General features: G+C 40.5%; 1 protein-coding gene across 4 annotated transcripts; it reads left to right on the top strand.

Moving 5' to 3' along the window:
• Positions 1 to 933: 933 nt before the first annotated feature.
• LOC148370357 (uncharacterized) lies at positions 934 to 13,762 on the top strand. 4 transcript variants are annotated; one of them, XM_088332869.1, is made up of 3 exons: positions 934 to 1,316; positions 8,385 to 8,675; positions 12,826 to 13,762. In XM_088332869.1, exons 1-3 carry the CDS (start codon positions 1,193 to 1,195, stop codon positions 12,939 to 12,941), a joined length of 531 nt encoding a protein of 176 aa, XP_088188995.1. In that variant the 5' UTR covers positions 934 to 1,192; the 3' UTR covers positions 12,942 to 13,762. The 4 variants fall into 4 exon arrangements, with proteins under 4 accessions (XP_088188995.1, XP_088188994.1, XP_088188992.1 ...); XM_088332868.1 differs by having other exon boundaries at positions 8,385 to 8,726; XM_088332866.1 differs by lacking the exon at positions 12,826 to 13,762 and having other exon boundaries at positions 8,385 to 11,289.
• The last annotated feature ends 1,376 nt before the right edge of the window (positions 13,763 to 15,138 follow it).

The raw sequence follows: 15,138 nt of genomic DNA, 5'->3' as shown, positions 1-15,138 counted from the left end.
TCTGAACAAATCCACCGACACCAACAGCAGCAATCAGTACGATACTAAAGAATAAGGAGGCTGTGAAATCTAGTGATGTGGCTAAGGGGGTGAGTGCTATAAGTAAGCAACGGACGCAAGTTTTGGAAGAGGTCTAAAAACTTTTGATGATTTTCATAAATGAAAAACAGATGAAGCTGCAGCCACCAGGGTCATAAATGACTTTAATGACACTGTCATGAGTCACTTTAGAAAAGTGATAAAAAGAAGGCAGAAGCAAGTGTTATTAGATCAGTATTTTAAGAGAAAATAACATACTTCCAAACAATAATTTTCCATCCTCCTCCATCCCTCTCCCCACCGTCCACCTGCGCCTTCTTCTGACCACCACAAAGGTAAGAAATCCTATTCATAATTCTTTTCTTTATCCTTTTTTTAAATTTTTACACGTTCATGTTAGCGTAATCTTTCGTACGGAAGATTACGATAACGCGAATGTACGGTTAGCCTGGAACGGATTAAAATGATTTACATTGTTTTTAATGGGAAAAATGATTTTGGTGATCGAACAAATCGGTTTTCGAACAGGGTTCTAGAACGGATTATGGTCGAGAACCGAGGTTCCACTGTAATTTCCCTCTCAATCTGCGTTCAGGCTCCAAGTCTCTGCACCATACAGCAGAGTCGGCACAATCATACGGTCCTCTCTTAACATCCATACTCATACTCTTGTTGCTCATCACTCTCATCAGAGCCCCCAAAACCTTGCTTCCATGATCCACTCAGTGCAATATCTAGCACTCTATTCCACCATCTGCATCCACATCAAAAGCCAAGTACCTCAGTTATTATAGGGGCGGTAATGTAGCAAAGAGATAGATGCCAACTGCCGTTAAACTCCGAGAAGAAGAAGAGTACACAACGTTTGTTCACTATATCCCACAATACATTGCGGTTGTGTTTTAGAAGGAGAAGTTTACATGGCCGTCGCACCAAATGCCGAAGAAGACAGTTGAAACAAAACTTCCACATGTTCTATATTCAACCTACAACGAATTAAGCAGGATAACTTAAAGATTATTTTTCCCGGGTGCATTTTTTCCTACCGACTGTCGCCTTGTTCATTCAGTGTAGGCCTCGTCGCGTTTCGTTCTAGCTGTATGGAACATTTTAATTTGGTAAATATCAAGCGTAAGCTTCAAACGCGGAGAAAATGTGCTCAAGTGGCAAAGGAAATTTCATACAGGAGCTTCGGGGAATGCAAGAGGAGACCAAGCGAGAACATCGACCACCAAACGAAACTAACGAGCAGCTCCGAGTTGTGTTGAACAGAGCAGGTTGGTCATTGTAGCTCTCTTTTTGACCGTCGACGTCTACCGTAATTCAGGCCTACCCTATGTAATGCAAAATATGCCAACAAATAAACATAGGGAGTTGAAACTTCTTTTTAGTTGTACTTTATTGAGGTTAAAGGCAGAGGTGATATTAGGTTCAAAGTTTGCGGTGCTAGGAATCAAATGGACGGATCCATTTCAAGGCAGCGGAGCATTTCCGACGCTGTATTGTTGTCAATATTGATTTAATTTTTTTATTTCTTACCTAGCGTTGTTCTTTTTTTTGGTTTGAACAAATTTATTGACACTAAAAACAGAAAACAATCATGACAATCTCAACAGCAATTAAGCACATTCACAATATTATATTCCAATATTACGTTTTTAACAGCAAACACAAAGTGAGGTTTGAACAAACCTTCTCGAAAATCAAACATATTCACAATTTCATTATATAACATCTTTGTTAGTGTCAATAGATCCGTCCAGGCCAAAGTCGATTGTCCTCGGTCTGAACAAATCCACCGACACCAACAGCAGCAAAACACAGCCATCAAGCATATTCACAATTTTTTTATATTTGACAATATGACGTGACGATATGACGTTTTAACATTTTTTCCTGACATTTTCAACATCAATTAAACAATTTCAGAGTTATTTAAGCCTACCATGCCCTTTCTTGATTAAAGGTTTTAAAAATGCTCATTTTTTTGTGTGGGTTGAAAACAGGCGGTTTACACCCATGGTTAAAGGAACAATCACGGCAAGAATACTTTTTTTCATCATGTCAAATAAAATAACACTCAATCAGTGTTCCCTCTTAGTTGGGCGCGTGCGCAATTGCGCACTGCTCGCACATTTTCAGTGCACAAGAAAATCTAGCCAGCGCACAAATATGAGGGCTCAAAATTACTCATTAAGAAGCGACTCAAGTCAAAGTTACAGTCCATGAAGGTAAAAATACACGGGTTCCCCTGACGTTGTGTCCTAAATGCGGTATTTTGAAGTCGAGTCGAAGGAGAACGAAGTTGAGTAAAGTTAGTAGAGTTTGTCAGGGAACTGGCTTCTTCGGCTCGGCTCACTAAAAGTGTCCTAAACGGCTCTTCGGGTTGTTTTTGCTTCTTTAATGCCAACATGACCAAATATTATGTAAAATTATGCACAAAATGACTTAAAGGAAGGGGGGAATAGAACAAAAAAGAAAAAAATACCAAAATGAAAAAGTAGTGAAAAGCTGAGAAAAAAAGAAACAAAAGGAAGAGAAAAAAGAAGGAAACATTTAGAAAAAAGCCAGAAAAAAAGGAAAGAAAGAAATGTAGGAAAAAAGTAAATAGAGAACCAAAAGAAAAAAAGTAACAGCTCGGAAAAAATAAACACAATGAGATTTTTTTTTAAAGGAATTTTTTAAAAAGTAGAAAAAAAGAGGAAAAAGTTTGTTGCATTCAAATAATTTCCAATTATATCAAGTGAATCTTGTTGCCAGCATTGTACTTTCACTAAAAATGTGATTAAGGATAGTTCTGTATCTTACAACCGACTAAATAAGCCCCCAAAAATGTTATTATGCGACAAAATATATCAGGAAATAAAAACAAATGGATATCTTGTGAAAAAATTGTAAGAACAAATGACATTTGTAGGCCGTACAACCTTTGCAATAGTACATGAGTCAATTCATTCAAAAGAGAAAAATAATTTTGCATTGCTGGAAACTCAGCAAAATGTAACTTGATGTCAAGTTTTGGACATGTTTGATAATTAATTATCTTGCCACACTTGGGATTATGGTTGCTCACTGTTGTTTCAAGCGCTGCTCACCGACTTTGTGTGAACGCTCAGACCCGTGGAAAATTAGAGGGAACATTGCACTCAATCCCATAATGATGTGAGCAGCCATGGCCGTGCCTCCAATGATACAAGTAGGTTGCCCGTACTGCCTTGCCGGGGTCCTAATAATTTACTTAGGGGGACACAGTGTAATATGTAGTGCCTCTTAGTGGTATAAAAAAGACTCTTATTCAGTTTAATAAAACATTGATTAGAATTCCTAGCATTAAATAATGAACTATCATACCAATGTTATTTTTTTCATAAAAAAATCTTTGGTCAAGAAATTTTTATTTCTTATACATAGTGGATTCCACACTCGCTGCAATGATTGGCCGTTATCCAGCGGCCACGCTGTGCTCTTTGGCATTGGCCCTCGCTCGCACCAGACAACACAGTGCCATCTAGTGGTCAAATATTGCACACTGGGGCTTTAAATAACACAAAGATGAATCATTATAATTGACATGCGCGCTAAAATAGGTGCATGGAATAAAAATCCCTCACAAACATAACGATAACTGCAGTTATAATCATTGAATTTGAGATGCGAGTTGAATGTTTTTTTTTAGTTTAACTTTATCGAGTTATTGAATAAACGTGGCAACAATTATTGTCTTCATCATGTCAAACAAAGGTTTGATGGCTGCGAGTCCCCAATTCCCTTTAAGATGTGAGGAGTCGTAACCCTGTATGCCGCGGCGGTCCTTGTATGCCGGAACGAGCGGTCTTTGTGCGCCATAGGGCAATCCCTAACTTGTATTTAATGGTGATGTTGACTGTTGTCTATTGTTGCCCTTGCAGCATCCTTTGCAGCCTGTTCATCCCAGAATAGGGATTACCTCATGTGCAATCCATTCTCAAGGGTTCTTAATTTTCCTCATGTGTAAGTTTTTTTTTTTCCCTTGCCCTCCTGAAGGTTTTAAATCAGGGGATGTTGTAGTGATGGTCTTTACAGTAGGGCTGCATGATATAATTGCAGTTTTTCAAACCAGTATTGCATTTTCGATGGGATTTTCGATTTTAAAAGAAAACTGCATATTCTGTGCTAGTTTTTTTTTTGTGAGTACATTACTTAACCCTCCTGTGTTCCTGCGGTCAAAATGACCTGGCACTGTGGTATTAAAAACCCTGATAAATTCCCTTAAAGGGATTGCAAAATACCCTTTTTCCCATTACGCACATAACATGTAGTTACTCCCCACATTCATGCGTATATCTTCCAAAATAATACAGGCGCCATGGATCTCGAGAAATTAATTTTCAAAGTTGACACTTTGACCTCATATTACCTAGAGCCGTATCTTCACCGGATGACAATGAAAACCCAGACGACGGCGATCGTAGTACCATAAAATTCAGACTATAAGCCGCACCTGATTACAAGCCGCAACAAGTACATTTTGAAAGGAAAAAACGTTGTACTGTAAGCCCCACCTGACTACAAGCCTCATGTGCCCATATTGATACATGAGATATTTACAAAGAAAGACGGTACACAGAAATAATTTTAATACAATAAGGTACATTAACCCCATAAAGCTCTGCCAATGGGCCGCCAGACTTTTGATAAACTAATACGTGTCTATACAATGTCACCAGTCACTGAAATGCGTTAAGCCACATATCAATGGAAATCTTAAACCCGTGGGATTCAGGTTTTGATGACCATTTCAAAATATACCTATCAGAGAAACATCACCATCATTCTGACACAAGATACCCGAAAACTATAAAGCCGAGGTGACTCAGCAGTATGTCCTCTGGCCGTCTTCAACTTCTTTGAATGGCCACGAAAATAGCTTCGTTACATCAAGGACAATCCATAGAATCCAATCGTGTAAAATTTTTACTCCAAAACACACGACAATGGCGACAGGTAATATAAATCCGCCTTAAACATCTCTGCCTTGTTTGACGTTGCTTGGTGTAATCAGTTTGTTTCGCCACATTATTTTCATTTACAAATAAACTGACTAGTAAAATTATTCCCAATATGGTAGTAAGCTCTCCCCTTTCAAGTGACACCTTTTCCATGATGAGGGTCTGTCAAAAAAGTTGCGTCTTCTTCTACACATGTAATCCACTTCTCTCACTCTTACCTTTACTTCTCAAGCGCCCTTGGCAGCCGATGGAAAAAAGTGCATAAATTGTTGCAAGCCTGGGAAAAAGTCACTGCTTATTGTCAGAATTTTACAGTAATCAGCGAATGCTTAGCGCTCCATTCTGTTAGGCGTAATTGGAACTTTTCTTACCGTGTTGCTGGGGGTCTTCTGACTGTTTTGTCTGAGTTGCATGCTTTGGTCATCTAAAGGTGTGTGGGGTAAGTTTACTGGACGTCTTTAAAGCGTGCCTCCCTCTTTTGCCTTAGCCTTCCTTTATGTATCTGATTGTGACTTCCTATCGTGTGTTCCGTCGTGTGTCTTGCAATTAATATAACACTGTCTAGACAGCTCCCCGTCATCGTGCAGGCTCCCGAAGGCTTCCAGTTTTATTTGGTCTACCTGTAGGTTAGCCCGTTTGCAATCGGCTAGCTGGCTTGCCTGCCATGCTCATTGTTATTTCTCCCGGCTGGGTTCGTGTTTATTGATGTGGTAGTTTTTTGTTGTTGTTGGCTCCTTGTTATCTTGGCTCCCTACAGCATGCTTTCAAATGGCCAGCCTCCCGTTTTTCCGCCGATTGGTCCTGGTTAGCCTTTATTTAGCAGCCTGCTAGCCTGCCATGTGTTATTTGAGCCAGTGAGCCCCATTTATTATACGATTGCTGCTCCATTTCCGACACAACACCAAGGCATTTTCCACAAAAAACTACCAAAACCTGGCTTGAAAATTTTTTAAAAAACCTTTTTGACCGATTGATATGTAAACCAATAAAGAGACTGGCTTGCTAGGTTGCTGATGTGCTACACATGTTGTCAGAGCTCAGGAAGTCAAAGATGAGACAGACTTTCTTCAAAATTAATAATATCGGAAAATAATTGGTATATACCAATGAAATATATACTGGACTGTCTCAGAAAATTAGAATATTGTGATAAAGTTCTTTATTTTCTGTAATGCAATTAAAAAAACAAAAATGTCATACATTCTGGATTCATTACACATCAACTGAACTATTTCAAGCCTTTTATTATTTGAATATTGCTGAATTTGGCTTACAGCTTAAGAAAACTCAAAAATCCTATCTCAAAATATTAGAATATCATGAAAAAGTATACAAGTAGGCTATTCAACTAATCACCTGAATCATCTAATTAACTCGAAACACCTTGCGAGGGTTTCCTGAGCCTTAAAAACACTCAGCTTGGTTCAGTAAACTAAATCACAAGTATGGGGAAGACTGCTGATCTGTCTGCTGTCCAGAGGACCATCATTGATACCCTCCATCAGGAGGGTAAGACACAAAAAGAAATTTCTCAAAGAGCAGGCTGTTCACAGAGTGCAGTTTCAAAGCATATCCACAAAAAGTCTGTTGGAAGGGAAAAATGTGGCCGGAAACGCTGCACAACCAAGAGAGATGACCGCAGCCTTAACAAAATTGTGAAGAAGAGCCGCTTCCAGAATTTGGGGGAGCTTCAAAGACAGTGGGCTGAAGCTGGAGTCCAATCAGCCTGTGGCATTGCTGAGGTGTTATTGATGCCCAGGATGCTTCGATAGCGGCCTTCAGCTCATTTCCATTTGTAGGTCTGGTGTCTTTCATCTTCTTCCTAACTATACCCCACAAATTCTCAATGGGGTTCAGGTCAGGGGAATTAGCAGGCCAATCAAGGACAGTGATGCCATGGTCAGTGCACCAGTTACTGGTGGTTTTGGCACTGTGGGCAGGTGCCAGATCATGCTGGAAAATGAAATCCTCATCTCCATAGAGCTTTTCAGCAGATGGAAGCATGTAGTGCTCTAAAATCTCTTGGTACACAGTTGCATTTACTCTGGACTTGATGAAACACAGTGGACCAACACCAGCAGCTGACATGGCTCCCCAAACCATTGCTGACTGTGGGAACTTCACACTGGATTTCAAGCAACTTGGATTTTGCTCTTCTCCAGCCTTTCTCCAGACTCTGGCGCCTTGACTTCCAAATGAAATGCAAAACTTGCTTTCGTCTGAAAAGAGGACTTTGGACCACTCTGCAACTGTCCAGTGCTTCTTCTCCATAGCCCAAGTCAGACGCTTCTTCCGTTGTCTTGAGTTCAGAAGTGGCTTGACCATGGGAATACGGCTATTGTAGCCCATTTCCCGGACACGTCTGTGAACTGTGGCTTTTGATACCTGGACTCCAGCTTCAGCCCACTGTCTTTGAAGCTCCCTCAAATTCTGGAAGCGGCTCTTCTTCACAATTTTGTTAAGGCTGCGGTCATCTCTCTTGGTTGTGCAGCGTTTCCGGCCACATTTTTCCCTTCCAACAGACTTTTTGTGGATATGCTTTGAAACTGCACTCTGTGAACAGCCTGCTCTTTGAGAATTTTCCTTTTATGTCTTACCCTCCTGATGGAGGGTATCAATGATGGTCCTCTGGACAGCAGTCAGATCAGCAGTGATTTAGTTTACTGAACCAAGCTGAGTGTTTTTAAGGCTCAGGAAACCCGCACAAGGTGTTTCGAGTTAATTAGATGATTCAGGTGATCAGTTGAATAGCCTACTTGTATACTTTTTCATGATATTCTAATATTTTGAGATAGGATTTTTGAGTTTTCTTAAGCTGTAAGCCAAATTCAGCAATATTAAAATAATAAAAGGCTTGAAATAGTTCAGTTGATGTGTAATGAATCCAGAATGTATGACATTTTTGTTTTTTTAATTGCATTACAGAAAATAAAGAACTTTATCACAATATTCTAATTTTCTGAGACAGTCCAGTATGTATTATTACATTATGCAAGTACCATGTACAATTTTCTCACATTTTGTATGTTTTAGAAGTTAGAAGTATCCCTCTCATGATATTTTATTAAACTTAAAATCATATGAGGCGGTACGGCAGCTGAGGTATTACCAGGTCTGCGGCACAGTTCTGAGGTCATGGGTTTAAATCCAGCTACCAGCCTTTCTGTACAGAGTTTGCTTGTTCTCCCCATGCCTTAGTGGGTTTCCTACGGCCTCTCAAACTGTGTCTTGCGATTACACATTTGCACTACGTAACATCGCAATATCAATTTGATTTCATTCAATTGTGCAGCTCTACTGTGCAGTCTTTTGAGAGTTTTTGTGACTAATAAATGTGATTTGACTTGTGTCTTGCAGACGTGAGTGAAAAATATCTCCCTACTGCGTGGCAGGAACCAAAGTTGCAGAGCGTTAAAATTGAGGAGGAGGAGAATCTAATACCCCTTCATTTTATCAAGCTGGAAGAGGAGCCTTATCACGTTTTAAAGCTGGAGGAGGATGTGGAACTTGTTTGTGTTAAAGAGGAGGAAGATTTTCCAGTTTTGCTATTGGACGGGGTCCATTCAACCAATGAAGATCAAGCTCAACATGAAAAGAACAATTGGCAGGAGCCTCTAAGCTTTTCTTCCTGTAAACATGACGACACAGGTGACGTCACGTCCGACTCTGCAAACATTGAAAGCAATAAACAGTCTGGAGGTGATAATACATGTTCTCTGTATGGGAAAGGGTTACAAAACAAGTCTTGCATGAAGTTGGATGTAAAAGTTCACATTGATGAGAAGCCTTATAAATCTTACGTGTGCTCTGTTTGTGGTAAAAAAATTAGGCGTAAGCAAGACCTAGTAAGGCACACGAGAACCCACACTGGGGAGAAGCCTTTTGCCTGCTCGGTTTGTGGTAAAAGATTCACTGAAAATAAGAGCTTAAAATCTCACAAAATAACCCACACTGGGGAGAAGCCTTTTTCCTGCTCCGTTTGCGGTCAAAGATTCAGCTGGAAGAATGCCTTAAAATTACACACAAGAACCCACACTGGTGAGAAGCCTTTTAACTGTTTAGTTTGTGGTAAAAAATTCATCCACAAAGGAAACTTGAAAAGGCATACACTAACCCATACTGGGGAGAAGCCTTTTAACTGTTCAGTGTGTGGTGAAATTTTTAACCAGATTGGACAATTGAAATCTCACACACGAACCCATACTGGTGAGAAGCCTTTTGCCTGCTCAATTTGTGGTAAAAGATTCACAGAGAGTGGGAACCTAAAAAGCCACATAAGAACCCATACAGGTGAGAAACCTTATATGTGCTCTCTTTGTGGTAATAAATTCAGCAGTAAGCAAGACTTAAAAAGGCACACTAGAACCCACACTGGTGAAAAGCCGTTTGCCTGCTCAGTTTGTGGCAAAAGATTTCCTGAGAGTGCCAACTTAAAATCACACATAAGAACCCATGCTGCCGAGAAGCCTTTTTCCTGCTCAGTATGCGGTCAAAGATTCAGGTGGAAAAGTGCCTTAAAATTACACACAAGAATCCACACTGGTGAGAAACCTTTTACCTGTTTAGTTTGTGGTGAAAAATTCATCCAGAACAGAAGTTTAAAATTACACACACTAACTCATACTGGGGAGAAACCTTTTGCCTGCTCAGTTTGTGGTAAACGATTCAAAGAGAATTGGGGCTTAAAACTTCACACAAGAATCCACACCGGTGAGAAACCTTTTACCTGTTCAGTTTGCGGTGAAAAGTTCATCCTAAAGGAACACTTGAAAAGACACACAAGAACCCACACAGGCGAAAAGCCTTTTGCCTGCTTGGATTGTGGCAAACGGTTCACTAAGAGTTGTAACTTAAAAAGACACACAAGAACGCACACCAGTGAAAACACTTTTCCTTGTTCTATTTGTGGTCAAATATTGTCAAATCAGGCTAAAGCTCAGGGTGAAAAATGTGCTTGTAAAACTAGCACTGATCATTGTGTTTAATATGATGCATTTTTTTGCATGAGTTGACAAAATCTTGTACAGGCGCCCCCCTACTTACGGACACTCGACTTAAGCAAAACGGTGGATACTAACTTTTTCTTAGGATGTCAAAAAATATCTGGACATTCCTGTAAGTTAGATTTTGTATTATTTGCACCTTTTTCTGAGTAAAGGACAGTACTTTAGTGCTTCTTTCTGCCGTGTGGCGCTGTTACAGGTCACCCAGTATCCACCGCGAAAAATAAATCCGGCTTCTACTTCCTAGTACGTGTGTGCACACTGCACTGTATCTTTAGCATGCTAAGAACTTTGACATTTTTACTGTTTAATATCTTGTGTATCCATTCAATGTGGTTGGTGTAAAGTGTAAAGAAAAGGCGAGCAGTTTCTTTTGAAAAGAAAGTGGAATAAGAAAGCTTGATGCGGTTGAGAAATTGTTGTATCGCTTTTTTTTCATCCACTTTTGTTCTCTGTCTCAAAACAATACAGGTTACTTATAGAAGCCTTAAACATATTTATATAAACCTTAAACATACTTTCCATACAAAATATAGCACTGGAGAAACTTACGAACAAATTCAACTTACGAACGATCCTCCGGAACCTATCTCGTTCGTAAGTAGGGCAGTGTCTGTAGATCTTTTCCTAGATTATATTTAGATTTGATTGTGATGAATTAAAATACGTCATATAATTATTTTTAACTTATCAGAACAATGATACTTTTTTTTTTATTTCATAATTTTGCATCACATATGTATTAGCATTGAGGGTTTATGACTGGAGCTTTTTTGAATGTCCTTCAGTTGATTAATTGAAGATGATTTCCTCATGAGATTTATTTTAAACCAAATATGTTCAAGCAACTTCATAAATTTTAGATTGGACTCATAAAATGTCATAAATTCACTTTATCTGTGTAATTTTTTTGCTTTTTGTTGAGAAAATTGTCATTTGTTTAGAATATTTATGATAAGCTTTCCCCCATCAGCCTTTAATTGCTTCTCATGTCAATGGTCTCGTCACATTGTTGTCTCTTCATTTGACTATTACCTTGTCCCTGAAAGGAAAAGAGGAAAAATAAAATGCAAATATCATGTTAAGAAATGTCATGTGCTGTAGCGGTTCGTGTTGGCTATTCGTTTTTCTTTCTTAGTAAAGAAAATGAAGATGAGAAATTATCTGTTAATCGTTTGTAGGTATTATTAAAAAAAAAAAAATCAGGGAACAACTTATCCATCAATTTATTCGAGTAAAGTGAAATTTGAAAAGGTGAATGTAATCTGTTGTTCTTTTGTGTGCTCCCAAACAAATAATGGAAAATAAAATAAAACCAAAAATCGTTTCTTCATGACCTGCAAAATGTTTTACATTTTCCTTTTTCTATTTTTTCCTACAATTGCTACTTTGGCGGGCAGCACGGCAGCGCAGTGATTAGCGCGTGTGCGGCACAGTTCTGACGTCATGAGATCAAACCTTCCTGTGTGGCGTTTGCAAGTTCTCCCCATGCTTGCGTGGGTTTCCTCTGGGCACTCCGGTTTCCTCCCACATTCCAAAAACAAGCATGTCAGGTTAATTGGCCACTCCAAATGGTTCCTAGGTGTGAATGAGCGAGCGATTTATCCGTCTCTGTGTGCCCTACGACTGGCTGGCAACCAGTTGAGGGTGTCCCCTGCCCACTGCCCGAAGATAGCTGGGATGGGCTCCAGCACCCCCGCGACCCCACTGAGGATAAGCGGTGCAGATAATGGATGGACGGATGGAAGGTTTATATAAGTATGTTTAAGGCTTGTATAAGTAACCTGTATTGTTTTGAACTAAAAAATAAACATTTTATAAAATAATATGCCACTACATTCTAGTGCGGAGGTCAGCAACATGTGGCACCAGAGCTGCGTACAGCTCTTTGGTTCTATATACATATATATATATATATATATATATATATATGCGTGTATATACATATATGTGTAGATATATATATATGCGTGTATATACATATATGTGTAGATATATATATATATGCGTGTATATACATATATGTGTAGATATATATATATGCGTGTATATACATATATGTGTAGATATATATATATGCGTGTACATACATATATGTGTAGATATATATATATATATGCGTGTATATACATATATGTGTAGATATATATATATATATATATATGCGTGTATATACATATATGTGTAGATATATATATATATGCGTGTATATACATATATGTGTAGATATATATATATATGCGTGTATATACATATATGTGTAGATATATATATATATATATATATGCGTGTATATACATATATGTGTAGATATATGTGTGTGTGTGTGTGTATAGATATGTGTATATGTATGTATATGTTAGGGCAGTACAGCAGCGCAGTGATTAGCGCGTGTGTGGAACAGTTCTGAGGTCTTTCATGTGAGATCGGAATGCATTAGTTTTCATCATGAGTAATGTCTCCGAATTTCACGTGGAAATACAGTTGAAACAAATAACACACATAGTCCACTGCCTTCTCTGTAAACACATATTAAATAAACTAATTACCTTCTCAAAATGTTGTCCAAATGTGGAGACAATTCTAAAGCATATGTGATGCTGGCCAATAGAAGACTCTTACACAAATCTGACATGTTATTCTTATGGCTGTATCTATTCACTATTAAATAATTATCCAGAACACATCCTATAATTTCCTGTCTCAAATCAACTTGTTCAGCATCCCATTTCACAGTTGTTTTTGTACAATACACCAGCATTAAGTAATTCTTGTTTTTTCCACCCAACCTAAAGGCCAATGTAGAACGTCCCCTGGAAGAGCTGGCCACCATCACAGCTACCACACCATCCACACCACCGGGCACGTCTTTGGCATCTTTCAATCCGGCGACAAACCCCAAATCACCTAGAAAAAAAAAAGGAAGCACGATACACTCCTTGACTTTTTGAAAGAGGGGTCTGAAAGAGTGAAGAAAAGGCACGAGGAAACTGAGGCCAAAACTGAGCGGTTCCTGATCCTTTTCAGGAAGCTCGTGGACAAATTTCCTGAACAGTGACATCCCTGCAATGTTTCCCTTCGTTTTATAAAAGGAAAATATTTTATTTTATTAAAATCTCAATGAAGTTCCAGTTTGTGTTTTCCAGTTTTATGGAAGTACTGGTATATTTTTGTTACATTTTGTGACACATTATTTATTTACTATTATGTATTTCGGCCCAATGTGAGTTTGTTTTTCTGAAAGTAAACTATTATTTAACCCAGAGTGTTTTCTGTCCAACAGTCACATAGTTCACACACAGTATCTGTTACTCAAAATAAAGACGTTTATTGAATAGTAATGCAGAAAAGCACAGGATGCGAATGTGGGTCTGACTTCCAGAGCCTGAAACATGGCTTTTGGGCAATTTATTCCATATTAACTGTGGACAATTCTATGTACGGTGGACCTGGGAACCCTGAAGACCCGTGACACCACACGGTAGGACAGACCGGGGCCAGCCAGTACAAGTAGATCAGGATCTCCAGCCATGGTCCTGTTCCCTCTTCAGCAGCTTCTGCAGGGCCCACATGACCTTCTTGCTCAACCTTAAGTCCTAAATGAGTTCTGACTCCACATCGAACCATAAGCACAGGATGGGAACATTCCTGTCCAACCTGTCCATGCTTATGGGACGGCCACTCTGGAACACAACAGATAAGATAAACAATTTAGACATAAATGTGGGCATAGAAAATAAAAAGACAGCTTTTACTGTGATGTATGCATCATGAAAAAAATGTAGAAATGATCTTTTTTATATCCAATGACAACTCTTTTGAATTAAATTCCTTATGAACTAAGGTTTTTGGGTCCTACAGGGAAGTTTGGTGACGATCATGTCAGCTTAAGGGTCAGGTGGACTGTTCTTGTGTTTGTTTACTTTTCATGGTGTCACCTCCTCCTTGATCTGCTACCTTATCGTGGTGGAGGAGTTTGTGTGTCCCATTGATCCTAGGAGCTATGTTGTCGGGGGCTTTAAGCCCCTGGTAGGGTCACCCATGGCAAACAGGTCCTAGGTGAGTGGCCAGACAAAACGCAGATCAGAAGACCCCTAATGATGAGAGAAAACTTTGGTCCTCGATTTCCCTCGCCCGGACGCGGGTTACCGGGGCCCCCTTCTGGAGCCAGGCCTGGAGGTGGGGTCCGCTGGCGAGCGCCTGGTGGCCGGACCCTTACCCACGGGGGCCGGCCGGGCACAGCCCGAAGGGACGACGTGGGACCCTCTTCCCATGGGCTCACCACCTGTAGGAGGGGCCAAAGGGGTCGGGTGCGCAGAGAGCTAAGCAGCAGCCAAGGGAGGGGTCCTTGGCGCGACGATCCCCGGCTACAGAAACTGGCTTTTTCGGACATGGAACGTTACCTCTCTGGCAGGGAAGGAGCCCGAGTTGGTGCGTGAGGTTGAGAAATTCCGACTAGATATAGTCGGACTCACCTCTACGCACGGCTTGGGCTCTGGTACCAGTCCCCTCGAGAGGGGTTGGACTCTCTTCCACTCTGGAGTTGCCCGTGGTGAGAGGCGCAGAGCCGGTGTGGGCATATTAATTGCTCCACGGCTCGGCGCCTGTACGTTGGGGTTCACCCCGGTAGACGAGAGGGTAGCCTCCCTCCGCCTTCGGGTGGGGGGACGGGTCCTGACTGTTGTTTGTGCTTATGCACCAAATAGCAGTTCGGAGTACCCACCCTTCTTGGGGTCCTTAGAGGGTGTGCTTGAGAGTGCGCCCCCTGGGGACTCCCTCGTACTGCTGGGAGACTTCAACGCTCACGTGGGCAATGACAGTGAGACCTGGAAAGGCGTGATTGGGAAGAACGGCCCCCCTGACCTGAACCCGAGTGGTGTTTCGTTATTGGACTTCTGTGCTCGTCATGGTCTGTCCATAATGAACACCATTTTCAGACATAAGGGTGTCCATATGTGCACTTGGCACCAGGACACCCTAGGCCGTAGTTCGATGATCGACTTTGTCATCGTTTCGTCGGACCTGCGGCCGTATGTTCTGGACACTCGGGTGAAGAGAGGGGCGGAGCTGTCAACTGATCACCACCTGGTGGTGAGTTGGCTTCGATG

This window comes from Urocampus carinirostris, chromosome 3 (assembly GCF_059441175.1).
Source record: "Urocampus carinirostris isolate Australia breed hairy pipefish chromosome 3, RoL_Ucar_1.0, whole genome shotgun sequence".
Taxonomy (NCBI): domain Eukaryota; kingdom Metazoa; phylum Chordata; class Actinopteri; order Syngnathiformes; family Syngnathidae; genus Urocampus; species Urocampus carinirostris.
This window is presented reverse-complemented; position numbering and strand designations above follow the sequence as displayed.

Coding starts and splice junctions, on each gene's coding strand:
- LOC148370357 (XM_088332866.1), top strand. CDS start 1,193: ATGTGCTCAAGTGGCAAAGGAAATTTCATACAGGAGCTTCGGGGAATG. Junction 1,317..8,384: donor AGTTGTGTTGAACAGAGCAG/GTTGGTCATTGT, acceptor TGTGTCTTGCAG/ACGTGAGTGAAAAATATCTC.